General features: G+C 52.7%; 1 protein-coding gene across 2 annotated transcripts; it reads left to right on the top strand.

Annotated features, from left to right (window-relative positions):
* The first annotated feature begins 4,361 nt into the window (after positions 1 to 4,361).
* Positions 4,362 to 26,500, top strand: SLC12A4 (solute carrier family 12 member 4). Of its 2 annotated transcripts, XM_053906575.1 has the most exons (24): positions 4,362 to 4,553; positions 9,202 to 9,296; positions 10,737 to 10,868; positions 14,857 to 15,003; positions 15,090 to 15,144; positions 16,949 to 17,079; positions 18,369 to 18,610; positions 18,757 to 18,971; positions 19,491 to 19,655; positions 19,732 to 19,830; positions 20,108 to 20,165; positions 20,529 to 20,703; positions 21,140 to 21,258; positions 22,895 to 22,993; positions 23,186 to 23,305; positions 23,514 to 23,618; positions 23,862 to 24,030; positions 24,313 to 24,508; positions 24,627 to 24,796; positions 24,887 to 25,018; positions 25,096 to 25,203; positions 25,336 to 25,523; positions 25,639 to 25,772; positions 25,945 to 26,500. In XM_053906575.1, exons 1-24 carry the CDS (start codon positions 4,439 to 4,441, stop codon positions 26,034 to 26,036), a joined length of 3,261 nt encoding a protein of 1,086 aa, XP_053762550.1. In that variant the 5' UTR covers positions 4,362 to 4,438; the 3' UTR covers positions 26,037 to 26,500. The 2 variants fall into 2 exon arrangements, with proteins under 2 accessions (XP_053762550.1, XP_053762551.1); XM_053906576.1 differs by lacking the exons at positions 4,362 to 4,553; positions 9,202 to 9,296; positions 10,737 to 10,868 and adding an exon at positions 12,476 to 12,553.
* The last annotated feature ends 54 nt before the right edge of the window (positions 26,501 to 26,554 follow it).

Here is a 26,554-nt window from a genome sequence, read left to right as displayed (position 1 = left end):
AAACCAGTGGGCTTAAAAACACTCACAAATGTTGAACAAACATCATGGTATTTCCAAAACTTGGTCATTATCTCAAACAATGTAATGTAATTATTAAGCAATACCTTCCCGTTTCCCCTCACCTCAGCCCCTGGTAACCTCTATTCTTTTTTCAGTCTCTATGAATTTGTCTATTCTAGATAACTTATATACAGCATTTGTCCTTTTGCATCCAGCTTATTTCATTTAACAAAATGTCTTCAAGGTTCATCTACCTTGTAGCATATATCAGACTTTATTCCTTTTTATGGCTGAATAATATTCCATTGTAGGTATAGATCACAGTTTGTTATCTATACATCTGGTGATGAAAACCAAGGTTGCTTCCACCTTTCAGATGCACAATGAACACTGGTATACAGATACCTGTTCAAGTCCCTGCTTTCAATTCCTTTGTTTTTTGGGTTTTTTTTTTTTAAGTTTCTTTCTTTATTTTTGAGAGAGAGAGAGAGAGGGAGGGAGTGCAAGTGAGCAGGGGAGGGGAAGAGAGAGAGAGGAGGACAGAGAATCTGAAGTGTGCTCTGAGATGACCACGAAGAGCCTGATATGGAGCTCGAACTCACGAACCATGAGATCATGACCTGAGCCAAAGTCAAATGCTTAAACAACTGAGCCACCCAAGCACCCCTGTGTCTGGCTTCTTACATTTAGTGTGTTTTCAAGGTTTGTTCATGCTGTAGATTTTCTCCATTTTTTATTTTACTCTTTTTCTGGGGTTCCTGTTGTGCAGATATCCTATTTCCATCCTCCATCTTTGTTTTCCCTTTCATTGTTTTCTCTTTCTTCTTTTGGGACGATTGCTTAATTTGGTCTTTCCAATTTATTAATTCATTCTGAATTACAAATTTTTTTCAAATATTATTATGGTAACTTTAATACATGGTCCCATATTTCTTTGATACTTCTCCCATCCAGAGATGGGTTCAGTGCCTCCCCACCCTCTCTTGAATCTGGGCTTGGTTATTGCTTGAGCAGTAAAATACAGCAGAAATGATGTTGGGCCTGTTTCCAGGCCAAGACCTAGAGAAACTGTCAGTTTCTACTCCCTGCTTCTTGGGGTGCTTATTCATGAACTGCAGCCACTATACCATGAGGAAACCAAGCAGCCCGTGGAGAGGTACACATGTTGGGTACCCAATCCCCTGATCCACAGCCCCACTGAGCTCTTAGCCTACAGCCAGTAACAACTTGCTAGCTGTGTGAATGAGTCATCATGGAAATGGATCTTCTGGTTCCAGCTGATGCCATGTAGAGTAGAGCGGAACTTTACTCAGCCAGCAGGTTTGTGAACAAATGTTTTTGTTGATTGTTATTTTATTTTTTAAAAAAAAATTTTTAACGTTTTTTTAAATTTATTTTTGAGAAAGAGAGAGACAGAGCATGAACGGGGGAGGGGCAGAGAGAGAGGGAGACACAGAATCAGAAGCAGGCTCCAGGCTCTGAGCCATTAGCCCAGAGCCCGACGTGGGGCTCGAACTCACGGACCGCGAGATCGTGACCTGAGCCGAAGTCGGAAGCCCAACCGACTGAGCTACCCAGGCGCCCCGTGTTGATTGTTATTTTAAACCATTGTTATTTTGGGGTAATTTGTTATGTAGCAATAGACCCCTGGAACAATTATATTTTTTCATATCTTGTATTCCTTCTTGAGCTTTTCAATATTTTCTGGTTTTGTATTGCTAATATTTTACCTTATCTTTTTGTAATGTTTATTAAGCTAATTTGGAATTTTTGTTGCATGTGTTCTAATAATTTTCCTGATAGATGTATTCTTTATATATATATTATATATATGCATATAATATATATACATATATATAATATATATTATATATATATATACATATATATATAATATATATATATAGTTTTGGCAGTTTAAGTGTTCTTTTTTAAATTTTTTTAACATTTATTATTTATTTTTGAGAGAGAGAGACAGAGCACAAGTGAGGGAGGAACAGAGAGAGGGAGACACAGAATCCGAAGCAGCTCCAGACTCTGAGCTGTCAGAACAAAGTCTGACACGGGGCTTGAACCCATGAACTGTGAGATTATGACCTGAGCTGAAGTCAGACACTTAGCCAACTGAGCCACCCAGGCGCCCCTAAATGTGTTCTTTACATGTGAATAGGCAATTGATTTTTTAAAAATGTTTATTTATTTATTTTGAGACGGAGAGCACACAAGAGAGAGTGGAAGCCGGAGAGGGGCAGAGGGAGAGGGAGAGAGAGAATCCCAAGCAGGCTCTGAACTGTCAGTGAAGAGCCTGATGTGGGGATCCATCCCATGACCATGAGATCATGACCTGAACCGAAACCAATAGTCATCACTTAATTGACTGAGCCATGCAGGCATCCCATAGTTCTCTTTTGAAGTGTCTGTGCCCCTCAAATATTTTTCTTTTTGCCTGCATGTACCCTGATGTTACAATCTACTTGGTCAGTCAGTAGTAACGGGGGGAAGTTGTATCCTAGCCACAAGCTCTCTCAGAGTCTAAGGTTGTCAGTTGGGCTGCAGTGACCTATCTCCTTCACACAGTACCTGACCCCACCCCTGAGGTGAGGCTGCATGTGAGGGTGCAGTGGGAGCTTTAGGAACTTTTGCAGAGCATTAGGGAAGATGGGAAGGAGGGGGCACTTATTCATTCTTTATTCAAAAGATGTGTTGGGACAAGGGACTGAGAATACCAAGGCAGCAATACCGAAAAGGTCCTGTCCCTGTGAAGTCTACAGTCTAGTGGGCATGAAAAATGTTAATCAAAGATCCCCACCAACACATTTCCCCCTGCAGTGGGGACTGTGAAGGAAAAGTGCTTAAGGACAGCCCAATCCAGTGGAGGATGAGGTGGGGTGGATGGATGTGGGTCAGGGAAGTCTTTGGGGGAGGAGGTGGTACTCCAGGATGAGACCTACCCTAATAGCAAGGAGCTTGGTTAGTGAGGGTGGGGGCAGAGGGTAGAAAGGCACTCTGTCAGAGTGAAGAACAGGTAATGCGCGGAAAGATGAGTTTGGGGAAGTGAAAGAGGCCAGAAGGCTGGAACTCCTTCTGTTGGAGGAGCCACTTGGAACAGGGCCTTGTGGGCCAAGAGAAGAACATGGGCGTTCTCTTCAGAAGAGGTGCCGCTACCATGAGCAGTGGGAGAGAACAGGGAGTCCATTTGGAAGGCTGCTACTGTGGACAGCTGAAGGTGGCGTGAAGGACAGGAGGTCAAGTCAACAGGCCCTGGCCGGGTGACTGTGGGGTAAGTGTCAGAATGGTGGTCAGCTTGGAAGTCCTCCTACAGGACCCAGTGACTTTCCTCATTCCATCCCAGAACTAAGGCTGAGAGGAGACGGTAGTCAGAGTCTGAGTTCTGTTGGGAGATACCACTGATTCTTCCGCTATGTTCTAAAGCTCTCTGAGCCATAAAAGAGAGGGAAAAAAGCAGATAAACAAGTCAGATGGGCTTGGGAGTTTTCTGATAGAGAAAGAAATAACTGAAAGGATAGCCTAGAGAGATAAAGGATGTTAAAGTAAAGCCAATGAGGATAAGTTATCTGAAGCAGGGGAGTGAAAAGTGAAAGAAAAGTTAAGAGTGAATAAGTAAACGACTTGGTAAAGGAATCCCCAGGAGGTGAGACAGTAAAAGAAAATTAAGATGAAAGAACTTGGCTAAAGAACATAGTGTAGTGTTCCAAAGGGGCAAACGGGGCCACCGAGGAGGCGGGTGGGTGTCCTTCCCACCAAGGAGGCAGCAGCTTCTGGGGAAGGGGCATGAAATTCCCAGCCACCTTCAGGGAGAGAGTGCAGTGAGGGGCACGGGAAAGGGACGGCATCTTCAAGGGGGTTCGGTTTACAGGGACATGGAGGACAGGTGGGAGACAGAGATCATGGAAATGGGGAGGGAATACCTTGGAATGGCAGGAGGCCCTGGGCAAGACTGGGATGGTCTGTGTGGTCCTGCGCGCCGGTCCTGCCTCCTCTTTCCCGTCCCTAAGTAACAGAAATGTCGCTGGATGCTTGCTAGGGCAAGCATCTTGCAGAGAGTGCAGAGCCAGTGCACCCAGCGCCCTATCTCACGGAGCACATTTCACCATTTTACAAGTATTGCATCTGAAGCTCAGAGAGGGCGGCCCCTAACCCAGGGTCACACAGGAACCGGGCTCTACCCAGGGCGTGGAGCAGCCAGCAGCACTGCCCCCGTGGGGGGGGGGGGGGGGGGTTGCTTCGCGACCCCTAGACCCCCCTCGGGGAGGAGCCGGCCAGAGCCCCTCCTGCTCCCCGCCCCCGAGGGGCGGCCCGGGGGGCGGGCGGAGGAAGTGAGCGCAGCGGGGAGGAATGCGAGCGGGCGGGGCGCGGCGGCCGGGAGCGGCGGGGACTGCCCGGCAGGCAGCCGGGGCGGCGGGGCCGAGCGCGCGCGATGCCTCACTTCACCGTGGTGCCGGTGGACGGGCCGAGGCGCGGCGACTATGACAACCTCGAGGGTCTCAGTTGGGTGGACTACGGGGAGCGCGCGGAGCGGGAGGACTCGGACGGTGAGGGCGCGCGGGGTGGGGGCCTTGGCGGGGGCAGGGGAGCGGGCCACGCGTGGCCCGCGCTCGCACATACATCCGAACCGTGAGAGCACACGTCGATGCGGGCCCAACTTTTGTTAGCCTGCGCCGCCTCCACCTCCCTCGCTTCGCGGGCGCAGACACTATTTCCCTGGGCCCCCGGCGCCCGCGGCTGGGCTGCCCTCCCCACCCCAGCTCCTCCCATGCGGGCGGCGGGCGGGGGCTGCAGACGTGGCCGACGAAGGAGGCCAGGCCAGTGGGGCCGCCCGGATAGTGAATACCACCGAGCACCCCCATCTCTGGCCCTTCCCGGCTGGGAGCACAGCCACGTCTCGGACCCCAGTTCCTCCACCTCTGTGAACCTCCCCCAGCCTCCTCTCGCCTCGCCTGTCCATTTGCGCTTCAGTGACTCTTTCCCAGAGACTAACCTACCCTCTCTCCTCCCCCAGCCGTATGGCGCCAGGCTTTGCCTGCCTGAGGGGGTCTATGGCTAACTGCCTGTGAGCGCACTCGTGTTGATCCCACCTTGGGGCTGTAGGTACAGTGGGCATCTGTAGAGCACTCCACAGAACCAGGCTTGTCTAGGCGCTTCACGTGAATTAACTCGTTTAATCCTCCCAATTTCTCTCATGGGATGGGTCCTGTTACTCACACTTAGGAAGGAGTGAACTGAAGAGTGGAGCAGTTATATAATTTGCCTCAAGGGATTCAAACCCAGGCTTAAGAAACTCCAGCACCCTCTTAACCTAGGTGTTAGAACTGAGCTTAAAGGTATATCCACCCCCCCCCCCCTTCTCCCAGGTTCCTGCCTCCCTCCAGACCCCTTTCTCCACCTCCCACCAGGAGAGGCCAGGGGTGGGGGTGGGGGAGCTGTCATTGCCGAGACTCACTCTTGGAAAACGTGTCTATACATATAGCAGCAGCATATGTATGTGCTTGTGTAAGTGTGTAGCTGTGGCTCTCACACCTGACTGCTATGTGTGGAGATGGCACCGGACAGTGGTGTGGGCTGCTGGACATGTAGGTTTTACAGGCTTGATGGTGTGTGCATGCACACACCCCACCTCCACCCCCTGCCCCGAGCCTTGTTCCAGTGGTCAGCAAGAGCCAGCATCCCCTGCTTCCCTGTTAGCTCTGGAAGGCTCTTCTCCCCCAGAGGCTGGGCCAGCCTGCATCCCTAGGATCAGCCTTGCAGCAGCAGGCCGGCAGAATGAGCCTAGCCTCTGGCCCCGCCTTGGCTTCTCAGGGTGTCTGGAGGGACCTGGAGCCACATTGGCTGCGTCCTGCTAGGTCCCTCCAAGCCGGACGAGCTCCTCCCACTATCCCCCTCCTTCTTCTCTTGCTCCTTTGCAGCCAGAACTTGGCTGTGTCTGCGGTATGGGGGACACAATGCGCCCTGGTGAGTGCTTATGATCCTTCTTGGTGGGTACTGCAAAGGGTCAAAGGGCACAAAACAGCCTCAGATCCATCTCGTGGGGCCACACCAACCTGGTACCTGAATCTCTCAAGGCCCCTACTTCTGCTCCAAGGGGTGCAGATGGGCCTCTCATCCAGCCCACTATGGCCTGTGGGCAGGGGTGGGGAGCTTCCAGAGGCGTACCTCTGGCAGATGCCTGTGAGCACGGGGATGAGGAATCTCACCTGGGTCCCCAGTTATAGCTGGTGTGTTCACAGCTGCTGGTAAGGACACACATATATGTGTACCTCACAGGTAGTCCCCAAGGCCCACACCATGCTCTGATTCACTGGGGGTCTCAGGTTGGTATTTGAGCAGCTTTGGCTTGGCAGGCATGCCCAGACCTGCTCTGGAATTTTTGGAATAGCTGAAGGCTGTACAGACATCCAGGCACTGCTTAGGTCCCTGCACATTCCCACAGTTCTGTTGGAGCTGTCATTAAACAAGTCTTTGGGAAAATCCAAGGAATGACTGGCGCCAGATTGTCCCTTTTCTGATGCATCTGGGTAGTTGGAAGAGTGGCTGTTACTTATCTCTACTTCATTGAAGAGGAAACCAAAGCAGCACAGAGAGGGTAAGCAGATTGCCCTGGGGTCACACAGAAGGAGGTTCTGGAATCGAAGCCAGGCAAATTGCAATCCCAGTCACTCTTCTCTAGTTAAAGGTTTATAGTGCACCCTGGGATGAACTGGGACCCAGAGTAGGAGTAGGAAACCTGAAGGTTAGCTCTCACCTGGTTCTAGTGGATCCTGGGACCCAGATTTGGGCCCTCTCACTGGGTGACCTTGTCTCTGACTCTCTCTGAGCCTTATTTCGTTGTTACTAAAAGGGGGCAAATGGTATCTGCTGAAGTGTTGCTGTGAGGACTAAACACAACTCTTAGATGGGCTCTCAGCCACTCTGGAGTCATGGCTGAAAGGACAAGGGATTGGCTAGATTTTGGAGGAGTATTCACAGGCACTTTGGGAGGACTGCTACATGCTGAACTCTGCAGTTTTTGGATACTAGTGCAGTTTTCCTCAGACAGACAGGCAACAGTGGTGGGATAGACTGAAGTGCATGAGTTTAGCATAATTTATCATTTATTTCCAACCTACTTCCACAAAAGGGTCAGAAGAGATAAATGCAACAAAAGTGACTCCCCAAAGGACTGTCACTGTCAGATCATAACCATGAAGAGGAAGAGGGCAAGGATGAGATGAGACAGAGGGTGACTGCATCTAAAGAGTAAATTTAGCTTAGAGATTCCTGGCAGTCAATGCACGAAGGGAAGTAAGATGGGCTCTATAGTTGCCATTTTCTGACAAAATGAAGCATCTGATTCATTTAGGGCAGACACTTTTTTTGTTTTGGTTTGGTTTTTTGGTCACAAAACCCAAGAGTACGTTTCAGAGGGCTTCTCACTGAAGGGCTGGTAATATAACGAGCACTGTTACTAGGTTTTCTGATTTTTCTTGTGGCTCTTTATCCTGATCTTGAACAAATATCAAGGGCACGGCAAATGTCAGAGGGCATCTGAGGAGCTAAATGACCCCCTGAGGCTTTAACATGACTCGGTGGGCTGGCTTGACCTCCCGCTGCCTTTGTCACTGTGTTGTTGACGTTGACCTACACACAATCATGTAGCTCATGAGACTGAGCAGCTTGGCTCACTTACCTACTCCAGATTACTGAATGAGGCAACGTACTGTTTTCACATGCTGTGGGAAGGAAGAGCTGACTTTGCCCTGAAAATTGTCATCGACACGCTTTACTTCTCAGTCTCTGGGTCATAAAGAATCCATAGTACAGCACCTAATGAGTTTTGTTGCCTCAGAGAAGGCAAGTTAAACCTTATACCAATGGCGAGAGGATATATCAGATGGACGATGCATCATTCAGCATTCTTAGCTCCAAACAAGAGAAGTGACTTTTGGGCATTTAACCAGAGAAGGCTGACAGATAGCTCTCACAGAACAAGGCATGGCCAGTGCATGGCTGGAACATTCCACTAGTCTGAGTCGGTGATGACAATTCTGTTGCCACCTCCATCAATGGACACCAGGCTAACACTGCTGCCACAGTTATTGCCATCCAACACCAACATGGCTCTTTTGAACTAAGATGAGAGATTTCCATTTGCTATGAGGCCTCTAGGCACTACAGCAGTTGCCATACCGTCTTGAGGAGGGGGTGGGGGGGAAGCATTTAACGATCAGAAAAGGAGCCCTTCATGTCTTCTGCCTGCTCAGTGGAAAACTGGGAATGTCACCCACCGAAACTAACAAAGGATAAAGTTTGGAAAACAGGGCAATCAGAAAAAACAGGCAAGCTTTGAGACTTGAGTCAGGTTTATTAAAAAAAAAAAAAAGAAAAAAGCTCATCTGGCTCCTTTCTGGGAGGTTTCCTTGGCAGGAGACACTCTGACCAGCCCCAGGGTGGGTGCCTGGAAGCTGGTAATGGCCGCGCACCTAGTCTGGGGCAAGTCCCTGAGATCTGGGGACAGGGAGACCAACAGGGCTCCCGCTAGTAGCCCTTGCTCAGTGCAAGAGCCACCTCATCCGGCTTTGGTAGGGCTTTCTTAGGAGACCCTTGATGGCTTCTTGCAACTACTTCCGCCGGCTGGACAGCCCTTGCCCCTCCTCCCAGCATGCCCCGGGTTGCCCTCCAGGACGCCTCCGCGTGGTGCATGGTGGGATAGCTAGCAGGGGGCCCGCTGGCCATGGCAGCTGAAGGCGCCTTGTGTAGCTTCATTTATCTGGAAGGCAGCACCCAGTCAGGCCCTGAGGACGCCGAGCCCTTGGCGCCCAGCACGCTGGGTATGCCAGATAGGCCTGGGAAAGAGGAGTTGGGGCACAGGGGTGGGGGTGGTCTGAGGGCAGGCTAGAGTCTGGCCACGCCCCCCCAAGCTGGCTCCTCCCCTCAGCGTTAACACGTGGTTGTGCCAGTATGTCTTGGGCCTTCCCACCCATGCCCTAGGGCAAATGATGCGCACTCTTTTGATCATTTACCGCCCTGGCCATTCCGGCCCTTCACGGAGGCTGGCAGGGTATGCTGGTGAGCCTGAGGCCCAGCCTGGTAACACTGGCCCCTGAAGTGCTCCACAGAGATGATTGTGGGCTGGCTTGTTGGGCTGGTGTGCTAGGGGCTCAGGAGGCATTCCCTAACTGGGATTCTGCCCCTCTCTCTTCACAGGACATGGCAACCACAGAGAGAGCAGCCCTTTCCTTTGTCCCTTGGAGGCTTCCAGAGGAAGTGACTACTACGACAGGAACCTGGCACTGTTTGAGGTAGCTGAAGAGCCATTCTGGGCCACAGGTGTGGCAGGCAGGTGGGAGTGGGGGCAGGAGCCTTTCACAACTCAGACCTTAGCTAAGCAGGCAGTCTGGACAGTTATGTCACCTAATATCTCGGCTCTTCCTTCAGTCTCCCTTTGTCTGTTTCCCTTGGCCCTTTGAACTGAAACTGCTCTCCCAGAGGCCACTCACAATCCCCACCTCCATCGCCGCCTCCACGGGTGATTTCCACGTAGCCCCTCAGCAGGGTAACCATCTGTCAGGATTTCTCCCCTCAGGATTTCTTTTTTTCCCCTTTACTCACAGTATTTCTCTTTCTTCCCTGTCCTGTGAGCTCTTCCTTGTCCTCTCTGGTTGGCTCCGCTGACTCTGTCCTCGTGTTTACAGAGGCCTGGTCCTTCTTACTGGATCTACTTTCTCTCTCCACACCTGCAGCCTAATTGGACACCTGTCTGGAAACATTCCCAGTTTTATGCCTCTGAACTTGAGTTTTATCCTTTTCAGACTCAAACTCAGAAGTTGGATGGAGATTTTTAAGACATGGTTTAGGCCTCTAAACTCTGACACACATTCAGCTAACTGTCCCATGAGAATCTCCTGGGCTTCTCAATCTCCACATGCCCCAAAAGACCTCCATCTTCACTTCTCACTCCAAACCGGTTTCTCCTTGTGTGTAGGGTCAGAAGGGAGCTGACAGACAGGGAAAAACTAAATCTGGGCAAGAGGTAGGTAGCGCTACGGTGCTGGGGAGGGTGCAGGTGCAAAGCCTAGACTCAGGTGGCGGTTGGGGAGCCCGAGCCCTGGAAGGCCTCCTGGCCTAGAAAGCAGCAAATTTCTGCAGCAAAGGCTTTGACCTGGCTCCACCCCAAGATGGGCCAGGATCCTACCTTGGGGACTGAGGTGTGTTACAAGGCCTGGGGCCTGGGGGTAAGACCATCTGTTCAGCTCAGGGTTTGGGCAAATAAGAGAGACTTCACTTGTTCCAGACATCCCCCTTTTGGCTTCCTTGGTCACTGTGATGACTTTTTTATGGGAGAGTTGAGGGCAGACGTGAGTCCCAGAGGCCCACTTATAGCTGGAAGGAAGCCAGGCAGAACAGGCAGGATGAAGTGTGCCGTTTGCCTGTCTGCCAGCCCTGCCCTGCCCTGCCCTCACCCCTGAGGCAGGTGTTTTTCATAAATGTTCTGGTAGTGACTGTAGCCAAGATGAGGCAGAGAGAAGCAGTCACTGGGCTGAGTCTTTGAGTGGCACGTGCTGGGGTGTGGCACCCACACCTGCCCAGTAGGCTGGCTTGGGCTTCCCCAGGCAAGAGTGGCATCAGGCCCGGGCCTGCCTGAGGGCTTGCAAGGGGACAGAGGCCAGGCTGCTGGCCACCACAGGTAGCCTGGCACTGGCCAGGCCCATTGCCAGATTACCCTGTGGCTCTATTTACAGGAAGAGCTGGACATCCGCCCAAAGGTATCATCTCTCCTGGGCAAGCTCGTCAGCTACACCAACCTCACACAGGGCGCCAAGGAACATGAGGAAGCTGAGAGTGGGGAGGGCACCCGCCGGAGAGCAGCCAAGGTAAGCTGGTCAGGGGCAGCAGAGGGGCCATTGCCAGGAAGACTGACTCAACGCTCTGGAATTGGCAGTTGTGAGCAACCCAGGGGAAGTGGGTACCAGGTATGGTGAGCATGGATGATGGGCACTGAGTGCCTTGGGCTCAAGAAGGCTTTAAGGGGTGGGCTAAAGAGGAGACCCTGAAGGGGACAGAGGGCCAGGTAGGCCCTCAGCAATGATAGTGAGAGTGACAGCTGCTTTTTCTCTGACCTCTGTGTGTGACATCATGCTCAGCAGTGGACTTGGCTTCTTGCATTGTCATCTTTACGACAAAGCTATGAAACGTGCTACTTTCACCCTTAGTTTACAGATAAGGAAATTGAGTGTCAGAGGTGTTAAGTGACTCACCTAAGGTGACTCAGCCAGACAAGATAATTGTGTACACTAGAAGGCAGATTTGTGGATTCACCGTGAGCTATACTACGTAGAAGGCCAGAGCTCTGGCTCTATCCGTCAGGATAGATAAGGGTGTTACCTTGGGAATCAGGAACCTGGTTGTCCATTGGGACTGTGTAACCCGGTGACCAAAACCTACACATCACTGTGTTGCCTCCATTGGCAGACTTCTCCAACAGCCCCTGTGAGTGCCAGGGTTAGGGGGGTGATTGGAACAAAACACTGCCTCTTGGGGCTTCCCTATCCCTCTCCTGGCCCCATCCCCCATTGCTATCCAGGCCTCTGGCCCTCCAGCCCTCCTCTCTCTTCAGAATGACTTTACATGTCTTTGCTCAGCTCCCCTATAGGCGGGGCTCAGTTTAACTGAAGACTGGAGGGTTTTTTTTTTTTTTTTTTTTTTTTACATTTTCAATTTGGAGGCAAGGAGCCCTCCCTCTCCCTTACTGACTCCCTGAGGTTTGGGAAATAGCTGTGACTTAGAAGGAGGTTGGGTTTGGCTGGTACCAGCTGTAGCGTTCTTGCTGGAGTTCAGCACAGACCAAAGAAGTTCTTGGTTGGGATAAACTGGGGACCCAGCCTCAGACCTGGTCATGAAATGTGGACCTTGAAGGGGTGGCCCAAGGAGAGGGTAGATGAGGCCGTTGTGCACCCCTCACTTTACTCCTCCAGGAGGCAAACCAGCCCCCACTTCAGGGAGGGCAGCTGAGATCTTGAGGTCACACAGACTGGACCCCCACCCTATCCTGCTGGTTGTGATTTTGCTGGCATTTTCTGGACTGCACATGGCAGAGAACCCTGAGTATCCCTGGCTATCCTTATTTAGCCCTGCAGAGGGTAGCCTCTGAGAGTGTTGCCTGCAGTGGATGGTAGAATCCTTTAAACAAAAAAAAAATTTTTTTTAATTTTTAATTTTGAAAGAGAGAGAGGAGAGAGCTCATGAGCAAGGCAAGGGCAGAGGGAGAGAGAGGGACAGAATCCCAAAACGGGCTTGATCCCATGATGTGAGCCGAAATCAAGGGTCAGATGCTTATCCAACAGAGTCACTCAGGTGTTCTCTTTAAAATTTTATGTATGTATGTATGTATGTATGTATGTATGTATTGAGAGAGAGAGAGAGAGAGAGAGGTAGAATCCTTGATAAGAGCCTCTCTTTGTTCCTTAGGGCCAAGTCCAGGGACCTGGTGACGAGGAGTAAAAAGGTCCCTGAGAAAGGCTAGTGCACATCCCAACAGGACTGTCACAAGGAAGTCTGGGTTGGTAAAGGGTCATGGTCCCTTAGCTTTATGAGGAGGCTTTCAGGATGTTGGGGCTCAGTTTCAGCTTACCTGCCCAGCTTATTGGCCCTAGGGTTAGGATGTGGGAGGATAGCAAGACTGTCTCAGTTCCAGTGGCTTTTCCTATGGAGGAAGGAGAAGGCTGGTCCAGTCCCTAGTGAGTCAGCAGGTATCTAGGGAGTCGGAGCTACTGAGCTGTGGTCCTCACCCAGGATGGGTCCGAGCAGGGCAATCATGAAAGGAGGCATAAAGCAGGAAGGGTGGGCCCCCAACCAGACCCAAGGCAGCCTCTCCATGGCAGCTGCTCTGGCTCTGGCCTGATGACCTTCGCAGGCTGCCAGAGGTTATTTGGGGATGCAGAAAGCATTTCCGGCCCTGCCCTTTCCCACACTGCCCTTTCCCCAGAGTGACTCAGCTTAGAATGGGGGTGGGGCTGGGAGCTGCCACTATCCAGTGTGTGGTCCAGGGCCTCTGTGAAGGGCTCAGAGCCCAGATAAGGTGTCACCAGTTCAAGGGACCATTTGTTTTTACTTGTGCCTTTCCAGGCTCTTCTGAGGTCCCTTTATTTTTTTATTTTATTTTATTTTATTTATTTATTTATTTATTTATTTATTTTTAATTTTTTTTAATGTTTATTTATTTTTGAGACAGAGAGAGACAGAGCATGAACAGGGGAGGGTCAGAGAGAGGGAGACACAGAATCTGAAACAGGCTCCAGGCTCTGACCGTCAGCACAGAGCCTGATGCGGGGCTCGAACTCACGGACCGTGAGATTGTGACCTGAGCCAAAGTCGGCCGCTTAACCGACTGAGCCACCCAGGCGCCCCTGAGGTCCCTTTAGACTGCACAGAGATCCTGTCCCAGGCCTGGACCCTTCAGAAAAGTTCCTGTGACCACATAGTTCTCTTTGCCACCCCACTCCAGCTTGCTGGGTCTGTGGTGGAAGCTCTTAGGGCCCTGCTACCCTAGGCTGCATTCGTGGGGGCTCAGTTTTTCAAAAGATGCTAGCCTTGCCTCTTGTGTCAGCTTCTGCCCTGGCCTCCTGGCTGGCCCCTACTCTGCCCTTAGAAAGTTGAGAAATCCTGCCTGGATTTGCCCACTGGACCTTCCTTACCTGATCTTCACCTTGAGTTTTTATTGTCTATGCAGGATTTTCCTAGCAGGTTATCCCAGGGGCCTTCCAAGACACCACTCACTGGGCTTAGGACCACCTTCTGGGTACCTTTGGGGCCTACTCGTGATAGAAAAGTAAACAAACCAAGTATAACCCGATATGGTCATGAGACATTCAAGTGAACTGTTACCATGACCTGTAGTGACTACTGTGCTAGAAAAGTGTATCAGATGTGTTGAGGGGATGCAAGAGGAAGTACCAACTCAACCTAAGGCAACCCCGGAGAAGTTCCCAGAAGAGGTAACAGTTAAAGCCCCCTGAAGGTGTAACTGAAGAGTTTGCCAGGCAATGAGGCAGGACTGACCCTTCCAGGCAGAGATGAGCACACGTTGTCATCAGGGGCTGAAGCTGTCAAAGAAGGTGATGGGGCATACCTGGTGGCCCAAACTGGGGAGTCTGGCCCATACTGTGGATTATAGGAGAGACAATGCAGAGGGTTTTCGACAGGGATGATGAGATTGGCCTTGGTATTCAGTGACCCTCTACGGCCGCAGAGTGGGCTGGAGTGTAGAGAGGTCAACAGGCACCGGAAGGCACCATCCGGGTGCCACAGGTATAGTGCCCCAGGTTCAAGGGGCTGAGGCTGAAGTAAGGCAGGCTGATTTAGGGCAGCTTGGGAGGCAGACTGGGCAGGACTTAGTATCCACCTGGACTGGAGTTAACTGGAGTTGGGGGCTGGAGAGGGAGTCCCAGGGACAACTTCTTGGACTCTGACATGGGTGACATGACACCTGCTGGGTGAGATGGTGGGCATCAGGACAGACCTTTCTTTCCAGAAGTTTAGCAGAAAAGAGGAAGGGAAGGGAGCAGTACCTTGAGGGGGAGGTGAGGCTCAAAAGCTCACAGGTGGGGTTTTGAAAATAAGCAGGTTTTGTACCTTTCCAGCCCCAAACACCTTCATATATGGAAATCAACATAGATACCCCAGCTGTCACCCACCCACCCTGTGCTCCCCAGGACTTACACTTGGGATTTCCCTCTCCAACCTATTCTCTGATAGAACACCCTGGTAATAAGGGGATTCTGAGTGATCAGAGGCTGACCTTCCATGGTGCACCTGAGACCCCCTGATGTTCTTTGTTCCCCCCCCTCCCTTTTTGCTTCACAGGCACCCAGTATGGGCACCCTAATGGGGGTGTACCTGCCCTGCCTACAGAATATCTTCGGGGTTATCCTGTTCTTGCGGCTGACCTGGATGGTGGGCACGGCCGGTGTGTTGCAGGCTCTCCTCGTCGTGCTCATCTGCTGCTGCTGTGTGAGTATCCTCACCGGGGTGCGGGCCATAGCCCCTTCACAGAGCCCACCCGGCTGAGCTGCTCACCTAAGCCCTCCTTCCCACAGACTTTGCTGACGGCCATCTCCATGAGTGCCATCGCCACCAATGGTGTGGTTCCAGGTGGGTAAGCGCCACCCAGGCCTGATGGGAAGAAGGGGCCCAGGATCTGCCTTGACATGCCCAGGAACCCTCATTGCCATGCCACGCCCTCCTTCCCCCCAAACAGTTCTCTGGTGAGGGCGTATTTGCTGACTCTGACGGTGCCAACACTTAGGAGCATCCTTGCTTGACAGAGTTTGAGATTGCTGTTATGTTTTATGTTTTGTTTGTTTAGTTTAAAAGTAATTTTTTTAAAGGGTACTGGGACTGACAAAGAAGATGATGGAACACATAGGGTGGCCCAAACCAAAAGTCTGGACACTATGGATTATAGGATAGACAATGTAGAAGGTTTTCATTTTCAGCAGGGATAATGAGATTGCACTTAGTTCTCAGAGACCCCATTTATTTACTTATTCAACCATTTAAAACAATTTTTTTTAATGTTTACTTTTGAGAGAAAGGGAGAGAGAATGATAGAGGGAGGGGCAGAGATTGTGAGACAGGATCTGAAGCGGGCTCTGTGCTGAGAGCAGAGAGCCCAATGTGTGGCTCGAACTCATGAGCCGTGAGGTCATAACCTGAGCTGAAGTCAGACGATTCACTGATTGAGCCACCCAGGAACCCCTATTTAACCATTTTTTCAAAAGTTTTAATTTATTTGTTATTTTGAGAGAGAGGGTGAGAGCATGAGTGGGGAAGGGGCAGAGAGAGAGGGAGAGAGAGAATCCCAAGCAGGCTCCATGGTGTCAGTGCAGAGCCCAACTTGGGGCTTGAATCCATGGACCTTGAGATCATGACCTCGGAAGAAATCAAGAGCCAGATGCTTAACCAACTGAGCCACCCAGGTGCCCCTACTCAACTATTTTTTACACTGATGTGGATTTCTGAATATGTATTTTATTTTTTGGATCATAATCTAGCACTATCGTTATTTATTTTGTTGCAAATGAATATTGAAGAATAATTTCTTCAAACTGTTTCACTTTGGCTGCTTAGCTATTCAGGTGGGCTTCTGTGTCTGGATTTTTTTTTTTTTTAATAACAGCTTTATTAGTAGTCGTGTAAAAGTAATAGGGGGAAAAAGGGAATATATGATTACCATAAAAAGGTTTGAAAATGAAAAAAAATATTTAAAAGAAAATTGAAAGAATCCATAATCCCACCATCCTGAGTTAGAAACAGTTTATTTGGTTATTTAAACAGGATTGATAGGATACCTATAGCTGTACCTAATATATATGGATTTTTCTCCTGCTCTTGGGATCTATTTCTCCACTGTTGTAAACACTGTCATTAGCAGCTTTGCACACAGATCTCTGTTCACGACCCTGTCAGTCCCTTAAGGAGAAGATCCTAGAGTTAGGATTACAGCATGGTGGCAGGCCCTGTGCTGGGCCCTGGGAACAAAAAAATGACAACACAGCCCTTGCCTTTGTCTGGAGGGGTCAGACTAACAGACACAGCCCTAGGGAAGGGTAAGGCAGGCTGAGATGGGACATACTTAGCTAGAGGAGGCTGTAGGGACTGGCCCGAGTGCAGGGAGTTGGAGGACAGTGGGCCAGCACTGGAGCACTGCTGTGGATTAGAGCTGCCCTAGCAAAGCAGTCATTTTACTGGCCCATGCTGGGTGTTGGAATCAGATGGGAGAGGGGTTCAGCCCCAGCCTGGCCACTTACTAACCACGCAGCCTTGGGCAAACCTCCCAACCCTCTGTTCATCTGTAAGTGGGAAAAACAGTCCCTGTCACACTGGGTGGTTGTGAGGGGTTGTCTTGGGGGAAACCCCCTTACAGAAGAACCAGCCTTGACTTTCTTTGTTGTAGCCGGGGGCTCCTATTTCATGATTTCCCGCTCACTGGGGCCAGAATTTGGAGGCGCTGTGGGCCTGTGCTTCTACCTGGGAACAACATTTGCTGCAGCCATGTACATCCTAGGTGCCATTGAGATCTTGCTGGTGAGTTAGGCTAAGCTCTGGCCAATTCTGGTCTTCTCCGTGTAGTCCCTTTCCTATTGGTTCAGGCTGCTCATGCTCCCCTCACCTCTGGCCAAGGTCTGGGGCTTCTAATATGAAAGGCCTTCTCGAGGGAGAAAGATCTGTGCTCACGCCAGTCTCCCCTTCAACCCTTACCAGTTTGGGCCAGGCAGGGAAGGGGCCTGGCTGCCTTCACCTTGGCCCTAAGTGTTCCACCCATCTGGGCATATTTCAGCCATAGCAGGTGGTCTGTAAACTGTTGCATTTAACTGAGTGATCTTGGTGATCATGCAGAGCCTACTTCCTGGGCTTGTGTAGACTCTGGCCAGGTCTGTCTCCCCCAGGGCTCTATGCCAAGGATCTATGTTATCCTCATCCCTAAACCAGGGTGAACAGGACCTTGTCTGGAGGCCAGTGCCCCCTCCATGAGCCCCATGTGTGCTCTGACTCAGCTTCCCCCTCCCCACTGGACCTCCCCAGCTGGTGAAGAAGAGATGGAGGGGTAGTGGGGAGTGCAGGGTAACCAGTGCCCACCCCTGGAGATCCAGACAGTAGATGTTTAGAGGAACTGCCTGGCTACTCCCACCTCCAGGTTCTTTGCCTGTAGAATGGCTCTGCTCCTGGATCTCTTCTGGGGTAGGGGAGGGGGGTTGTTTTTTGTTTTTCTATTTCCCACATTCCTACATTTATTATTTGGATTTTTTCTCTAAGGAAAATGTGTCCTCTCTCCCATTTACTTATTTAACCGTGTATTTATATCAGTGTGGACTCCTGGATATTTATTTTATTCTTTGGCTCACAACCCAATACTATCATTTATTATTGTTGGCTGTTTATTTGTTGGTTGTTAGCTATTCAGGTTGTCTCCTGTGTCTGAATTCATTTTTTTTAAATAATAGCTTTATTAAGATATAATTCACATACCATATGATTCACTACCTATTTAAAGTATACAAGTTAATGGTTTTTAGTATATTCACAGTTGTGCAACCATCACCACAATCGAATTTGGAACATTGTCATCCCCCCAAGAAGAAGAAACCCCATACTTGTTGGTAGTCACTCCCCATTCCCCCCAGCCCTAGGCAACCATTAATTTGCTTTCTGTCATTGATCACATTTACACATTTTGGACATTTCATATAAATGGACTCGTATACTATGTTTTTTTGTGTGTCTTTTTCTGAATATTAAAGGAAAAAGAAAACCAAAATGACAGGACTCACTTTCCAAATAGGAAGATCGAACTTTCTTTATCTGTCTTGTTTCAGACCTACATTGCCCCACCAGCTGCCATTTTTTACCCAGCGGGCGCTCATGATACATCAAGTGCCACCTTGAATAATATGCGGGTATATGGGACCATTTTTCTGACCTTCATGACCCTAGTGGTGTTTGTTGGTGTCAAGTATGTGAACAAATTTGCCTCACTCTTCCTGGCCTGTGTGATCATCTCCATCCTGTCCATCTATGCCGGGGGCATCAAGTCAATTTTTGACCCTCCTGTGTTTCCGTAAGTAACCTGGGAATACCTCCAGACATTGCACTGACATTCCTCCCAAGCAGTGGCCTTTGATGCCATGAGTCCTGAGACTGCAGGATGGGCCTCTAGCTGAGCAGGTGCTGATGCTTCTGCTCCCCCCCCGCCCCCCCTCACAGAGTGTGCATGCTGGGCAACAGGACCCTGTCCCGGGACCAGTTTGACGTCTGTGCCAAGACGGCCATGGTGAACAATGAGACAGTGGCCACCCAGCTATGGAAACTCTTCTGCAACAGCCCCAACCTTACCACTGATTCCTGTGACCCCTACTTCCTGGTCAACAATGTGACCGAGATCCCTGGCATCCCTGGTGCAGCTGCTGGTGTGCTCCAGGGTGCGTCCTCCCTCCCATCCTCCTGCTTCTGACCCACAGGCTGAGCAGGAGGCAGGCAGTAGAGCACAGAGCTGTCCTTGTGTGGCCAGCTCAGGAAGGGGGGCAGGTCTGGCTGCCTTCCCAGCCCAGCAGTGTCCTCTCAGCCTGGCTCCTGGCAGCTAGGTTTTGAGTGAAAAGAGCCTGTTTGGCCAGTATCCCAGGCATGCAGCAGCCCCCAGAAAGTTCTGGCAGCCCCTCTCCCCAGTCACCAGCCCCTGACGCTGCCTGGGATTGTTCTCACAAGAGCCATAAAGGGCCTCTGTCTAGGAGGCAGGCAGTGGTGATGCTGTGGCCGATGGTGGTTCAGCCACCTTTGCCTGTCAGACCTCTAGCCAGAAGAGCTCCTTCCCTGTGGCTGATGCTACCCCACCCCATCCTGAACCCCCAGAGCCTCTCACATCTGCAGCCTCTGGCTGGGCTGCCCCAAACTGCCCCTGGGAAGTAAGTGGGGCTGCGGTAGTGATACTGCTGCCCCCACAGAAAACCTGTGGAGTGCCTACCTGGAGAAGGGCGAGGTCGTGGAGAAGCACGGACTGCCTTCCACAGATGCCCTTGGCCTGAAGGAGAGCCTGCCCCTGTACGTGGTGGCTGACATCGCCACATCCTTCACCGTGCTGGTCGGCATCTTCTTTCCCTCCGTAACAGGTGAGTACTTCTTGCCCACCCACCCAGCCCTGCCCTGTCTCCCGGGGGAGCCCCTGAGGATGTCTTGTTTTTGGAGGCATTATGGCTGGCTCAAACCGCTCCGGGGACCTCCGGGATGCCCAGAAGTCCATTCCTGTGGGGACCATTCTGGCCATTGTTACGACCTCCCTTGTGTGTATCCTTTCCCGGGCCTGGAGTGGGCGGGGAGGGGGGCGGGAGGCACTCGCCTATGTGTAAGTTACCAGCTGGCACTCACAGACATACCACACACGTGTGGACACATACACACCTTACTCTTCACGTGCATTCGCTTGAGGGGTGTGTGCACAACACGAAATCCTCAGCTGCGTCTACTGGCTAAGGCTAGGACAAGGGGTGTGTGGGTTCTGTGTGGGGAATGAGTGGGGACAACAGTGGCAGCAGAGGCCTAGCTTTCCTTGACACAGCTGCAGACTTCAGCAGCGTGGTTCTCTTTGGCGCCTGCATCGAGGGTGTGGTACTCCGGGACAAGTGAGTGACCTGGGCCCCTCCCTGTGGCAGGGGGCTCAGCTTTTGCCTGCCCTGACACCAGCTCCCCTCGTGCGCGTGGTCCCACACATGTCCTCAGGCTGCTGGTTGCCAATGGTGGTCTGTGCCACCAGGTGAGTCCGGCCCCACCAGGACTTTTTCTTCTGAGAGGATGGTGACATCAGGACCAGGGCTGGGCTGAGGGAGAGGATAGGGGCTGGTGGACTAGCCTTCTCTGCTGAGGGGCCAGAGCTCTGCCCACCATAGCCATCCTTCCTGACTGCTGACATCCCTCGCTCTGGGCAGCCCCACCCAGGGCTTGGGGGGCTCCTTGCCTGGAGCATGGCCTGAGCCTGGCCCCTGCAGGTACGGTGATGGCGTCAGCAGGAACCTGGTGGTGGGCACATTGGCCTGGCCTTCGCCCTGGGTCATTGTCATCGGCTCCTTCTTCTCAACTTGTGGTGCCGGCCTACAAAGCCTCACTGGGGCACCACGCCTATTGCAGGCCATCGCCAAGGACAACATCATTCCCTTCCTCAGGGTGAGCCCATCTGCACTCCCCCATAGCCTGGGTACTGCGGGTCTCTCACACTGGCTGGGGTAGAGGGGTAGTGGATATGGATGCATTGCATCCTGCTGGGGCCTGTGGTGGGGCCTCTGGTGGCCCCAGGGCCACATAACCTTCCATGGGAAGTTGCTGAGGGCTGCCCTGGCCCTGCCCTGATGTTGGCAGAGCTCCTTGTGGCCACAATCCTCAGGGCCTGTCTATGGCTCATCCATAACAGAGAGGCCCGGAGAGATGGGAGGGGAGAGAAACTTGTGGTACCTATTGGGACAGGCGTGGGTGTGACCTGAGCCCCAGAGGGGGAACTTGGGGATGATGGAGGCCAGGCTGTGGCTTATGGCCCAAGGTGTGGGATGGGGGTGATGGGACCAGCTTCTTCCCTCACTGACCCTACTCACTCTGGTGTATGCAGGTATTTGGCCATGGAAAGGCAAATGGTGAACCAACGTGGGCACTCCTCCTGACGGCACTCATTGCTGAGCTGGGCATCCTCATCGCCTCCCTTGACATGGTGGCCCCCATTCTATCCATGTGAGCTGGGGGGCAGGACAGGGGAATGGTCTTGGGAAGGGCTCCACGCACCCTCAGCACCCCTCAGCCAAGGGCCCTAGCACCTCCCTATGACTCTGTCTCGTGTTGAGGATGCGGCTGGGAGACGTGTCAGGCTGTATGGGGAGAAGTGTGCGTGGCAGAACGCAGCCTACCTCTACATGCAGGAGTGAGCCTGGCACTTATGCAGGAGTTTTACAGAGACCAACAGGTCCCACACTCCTCCGTGGGAGACTCCCAGAGCGAACAGCCAGAGCCCTCCCCTCCTGGACACAGCAAGCACCTAGTGCCTAGTGCCTTGAGGAAGCCACCACTGCTCCACCCATATGTTTTAGAAGTTGTTTGCTTTTACTTTGTTATTTTTAATTTTTTTTAATGTTTATATTTGAGACAGAGACAGAACGTGAGCAGGGGAGGGGCAGAGATAGAGAGGGAGACACAGAATCTGAAACAGGCCCCAGGCTCTGAGCGGTCAGCACAGAGCCCGATGCGGGGCTCGAATCCACGAACTGTGAGATCATGACCTGAGCCGAAGTCAGACGCTCAACCGACTGAGCCACCCAGGTGCCCAGAAGTTGTTTGCTTTTAAAGTTCTGTAGTCGGCTGGGCATTTGAGATCCCCAGTGCCCTGCGGGAGGTGATCAGCATGTGGCAATTTCTGGGGATCCCTGAGGCAGAGCTCATGTGGTTACTGTGTTCACCTCTGCCAGCGGCTACTCCATTTCTCCTCACACATCTCATTCTATTGCCCATGTTCCCTCTTGCTCGCTCGGTTATCAAAGGACTACTACTCACTGCCCCAGTCAACCTATAGGCCTGAAAGGTCCTCCTTCCCCCTGGAGGTAGCCCCCCCAGCCTCAGCCAGGCCTGCCAAAGTCTCTTATTCCCCACTGCAGCCCAGCTCCACCAGTGCATAAATGCACACCTGAAACTGTTCTTGCCACCATCATAGGGTGGTGACCCCTCACTGCCCAAGCCAGAGCATGTATCTCAGCCTTTATCAGGTGGCTCTTCCTTGCAGCCCTAATGGGACTGACCATTTCCCCCTTCTGGGGGTTTCTGCCCCTGACCTGCCCTCTCTAGTAAGACTTCCTGCCTTCTTGTCTGCCCTTTCTTTCCAGCCAGCTGAAGGGCTCACGCAGCAGGCCTCGCCCATGTCCCCGTCTCCTACACCCACCACGGTATCCCTCAAGCATCTCTAGTTCAGTGTATGCCAAATGGCCCTTTTGTATTCCCTTGAGGTTCTCTTCTCCACACTCATGACAGCCCCTCATCCAACTGGTCACCCAGGCCAGAGGCCTGAATATTGTCCAGCCATCTCCAGACACTGAGCAGTCCTCAGCACCATCCTTTCTGCTGTTCCCCCTGCCTGCAGCCCACCTTCCCACCTTGTCAACCTGTGGACGCTTGCCCGTCCTCTAAGACCTGGCTCTGTGGATGCCCTTACAGAAGTCCCATCTGCCTCAGGCTGTGAGGCTGAGGCGACCTGGCTGAGCCCACATAGGGCAGGGCCTTGACACTCAGTTCCTAGTCCAGCTCCAGCCTGGGGAAGATCAGGTATATCAGGCACCTGGATCCCAAGGAGGCCGCTCTGTACCAACTATTCCCTGTGCTGCAGGTTCTTTCTGATGTGTTACCTGTTTGTGAACCTGGCCTGTGCTGTGCAGACACTCCTAAGGACACCCAATTGGCGGCCACGGTTCAAGTACTATCACTGGTAAGTGCCAGCTGGACCTCTGAGCCGAGTCCTCTGACACAAGAACTTTGAGGGAAGCTAGGAGCCCCATCCAGGATGGAGTTTGAATTTCGGCGACAGTGTTTGCTATTGGTGAGAGATTGGGGGGTTGGAGGCTTGGCTTGGGGCCCTACTGATCTTTCCTGATTCTGGCCCTTCCCCACTCTGGCCCAGGGCGCTATCCTTCCTGGGCATGAGCCTCTGCCTGGCCCTTATGTTTGTCTCCTCCTGGTACTATGCCCTGGTCGCCATGCTCATTGCGGGCATGATCTACAAGTACATTGAATACCAAGGGTGAGTGCGGGACTGCCGCCTGGCTGGGACAAGTGGGATAGTCTGTATGCTGGGTTTGGGGGAGCTGAGCCATCTTTCACTAGCCACCATGGGTGTGGGGCTGGCGGTCTGTGACTCGGGGGGCTTGCTGCCTTCCATCTCACATACACATGGACAGAATCCCATGGGTGGGCCCAGGGGCTCACCAGCTTGTGGTTGGCCCCTGCAGGGCCGAGAAGGAGTGGGGTGATGGGATCCGAGGGCTGTCCCTGAGTGCTGCCCGCTATGCACTGTTACGGCTAGAGGAGGGGCCTCCTCACACAAAGAACTGGCGGTGAGTTCACATCCAGACTGACAGGAGCCACTCAAGGTACTCAGGGGGTTGCTGTGAGGGTGGGAGGGTCAAGAGATGCTGGTTCTCCCTCCCTAGTCCATGTTCCCTGTCCTGGGGTTGTCAGTGGTGCCCTTGGATCCCTGCTACTCACACTGGTGGGGGCATGTGAGCTGAGAAGGGAAGAAGAGGGGCTTCCTGGAAACCTCTGGCCCAGGTCTCAGGCTCCCCATCTGGCCACTGCAGGCCTCAGCTGCTGGTGCTGCTGAAGCTAGACGAGGACCTTCACGTGAAGTACCCACGACTCCTCACTTTCGCCTCCCAGCTTAAGGCTGGCAAGGGCCTGACCATCGTCGGTTCTGTCATCCAGGGCAGCTTCTTGGAGAGCTATGGCGAGGCCCAGGCTGCTGAGCAGGTGCCTGCTGTAGGGGGTGGGGAGCTGACTAGAGGTGTCTGGGCTGCAGCTGGCTCCTAGGAGAAGGGGACTAATCCTGACCAGCCAGGTGGACCACACTGCTGCCACGTGAGAGCTGGAGCAAGGGGGTATGGCTGTCCCATCTTAAAAACACGGCCTCTGGGTGGGCAGCTTACCTCCTTCTCCTCCCCCACCCGCACCTCCAAGTCATTCTGTTGGGAGGGAACCGAGGAGAGGGAACGCTAATGGCCTCGCCTTCTGACCCTGGTATGTTTCCTACAGACAATCAAGAATATGATGGAGATTGAGAAGGTGAAGGGCTTCTGCCAGGTGGTGGTAGCCAGCAAGGTGCGAGAGGGGCTGGCCCACCTCATCCAGTCTTGTGGCCTGGGTGGCATGAGGCATAACTCTGTGGTGCTGGGCTGGCCCTATGGCTGGCGACAGAGCGAGGACCCACGTGCCTGGAAGACCTTTATTGGTTTGTGATGGGATAGATAGGTCCTGGGCTCGGCTGTGTGGGAGAGGGGCTGGGGATCAGGTGAGGGCAGAGGCCAGAGGGCCACGGGCTGGCAGTCAGCAGTGGCCTTCTTCCCCAGACACCGTGCGCTGCACCACAGCAGCGCACTTGGCCCTGCTCGTGCCCAAGAACATCGCCTTCTACCCCAGCAACCATGAGCGCTACCTAGAGGGCCACATTGACGTGTGGTGGATTGTGCACGACGGTGGCATGCTTATGCTTTTGCCCTTTCTGCTGCGCCAGCACAAGGTGGGCCTGGTGGGTGGGCCCTGGTGGCAAGCGCTGGGCCCTTGGAGGGGTGGAATGTGACTAAACCACCCACCTGCTCCCGTGCCACAGGTGTGGAGGAAGTGCCGGATGCGCATCTTTACGGTGGCCCAGATGGATGACAACAGCATCCAGATGAAGAAGGATCTGGCCATCTTCCTGTACCACCTACGCCTTGAGGCAGAGGTGGAGGTGGTAGAGATGGTGAGTCACCTGCCCCTGTGGCCCTGTGGATACCCTGTCCCATGCAGCCCATTCTTCATGGCCCACTCTCTCCCTAGCATAACAGCGACATCTCTGCATATACCTATGAGCGGACACTAATGATGGAACAGCGGTCCCAGATGCTGCGGCAGATGAGGCTGACCAAGACAGAGCGGGAGCGAGAAGTCCGTGGCTTTCTTGTTTGGGGCAGGGGTGGGTGGCAGGTCAGGCCTTTGGAGACACCATTAGTTTGGGACATCAGAATGAGGCCCCCCTTTTCCCATGGAACTGAGGCCACCTCCTCTGATTTTCCTCAGGCCCAGCTGGTCAAGGACCGGCACTCAGCCCTGCGCCTGGAGAGCCTGTACTCGGACGAGGAAGATGACTCTGCAGCTGGGGCTGACAAGATCCAGATGACATGGACTCGGGACAAGTACATGGCAGCTGAGTCCTGGGACCCCAGCCACGCCCCTGACAATTTCCGGGAGCTGGTGCATATTAAACCGTGAGTGCAGCAAGAATGGACTCAACCACACTGGAGTGTGGGGGTGGGATGGGGCCGTACACAGTCTTTGGGGGGGGTGAGGGGTGGGGCCCACGATCAGCTGCATTACCTGCAGGGACCAGTCCAATGTCCGGCGCATGCACACCGCTGTGAAGCTCAATGAAGTCATTGTCACTCGCTCCCACGATGCCCGCCTGGTCCTACTGAACATGCCTGGCCCACCCAAGAACAGCGAAGGTGATGAGAACTGTATCCTTTTGTGGAGAGGCAGGCAGTGGGGAGGCGGACACACAGGAGGTCAGGCCAGGAGCTCTTCTCTCTAGATGAGGGGGTGAGAGCTTACCCCAGCTCTGATTAGTAGGCCAGATTTCCCTGGGTGCCCTTGGTCCTGGTGCTGCCTCCTTGACCTGATGTTCTACAGACATGGAGTTCCTGGAGGTGCTGACCGAAGGCCTTGAGCGTGTGCTGTTGGTGCGTGGCGGTGGCCGTGAAGTGATCACCATCTACTCCTGAGCCTCATATACACTTGTGGCTTAGAGTGGAGGTGTCCAGGGTAACAGCCCCCTCCCAGCACCCACCCGCCAGCCCTGCTTTGCCTGGCCCTGCCCCGGACCCAGCTTTGCTAGGTCTCCTTGGAGACTGGGACTGGGCCTGGCAATGGAGAAGGATCCAAGGTACTGACGGACCCTGAGAGGTTTGGGGATTTTCCCATCCAGCACCCCAGGAGAGGACTGGTGGGAGCTGATGTGGGATTTGAAGGCAGCCTGCCCAGGAATGCTATTTATTGCATATTTATTGTTTGGATGTCACCATCAGAGAGGAGGGGAAGGGTGGTGAGGAAGGGGGGTCTGGCCCAGCCCACCTGCAGGAAGATCTGGCTCAGGCTACTGTGGGCAGGGACCCCCACGGAGCAAAGCGCAATGGAACTGTCCAGCTGAGGCCTGACTTTTTTCAATAAAACATTGTGTACTTCTGGGCCTCCTACTGCCCCGTCTCTGTTTCCCTTGGCACCAAGGGAAGAAGGCGGAACT

The sequence above is a fragment of the Panthera pardus genome, unplaced genomic scaffold, assembly GCF_024362965.1.
Source record: "Panthera pardus isolate Hobbes unplaced genomic scaffold, ASM2436296v1 HiC_scaffold_19, whole genome shotgun sequence".
NCBI classification, from domain to species: domain Eukaryota; kingdom Metazoa; phylum Chordata; class Mammalia; order Carnivora; family Felidae; genus Panthera; species Panthera pardus.
This window is presented reverse-complemented; position numbering and strand designations above follow the sequence as displayed.

Bases quoted from the DNA above. Each gene is read 5' to 3' on its own strand.
- SLC12A4 (XM_053906575.1), top strand. From the start codon at position 4,439: ATGCCTCACTTCACCGTGGTGCCGGTGGACGGGCCGAGGCGCGGCGAC. The intron at 17,080-18,368 runs GTGAGTTAGGCT...GTCTTGTTTCAG, and splicing joins GTGCCATTGAGATCTTGCTG to ACCTACATTGCCCCACCAGC. The intron at 19,656-19,731 runs GTGAGTACTTCT...TTGTTTTTGGAG, and splicing joins CTTCTTTCCCTCCGTAACAG to GCATTATGGCTGGCTCAAAC.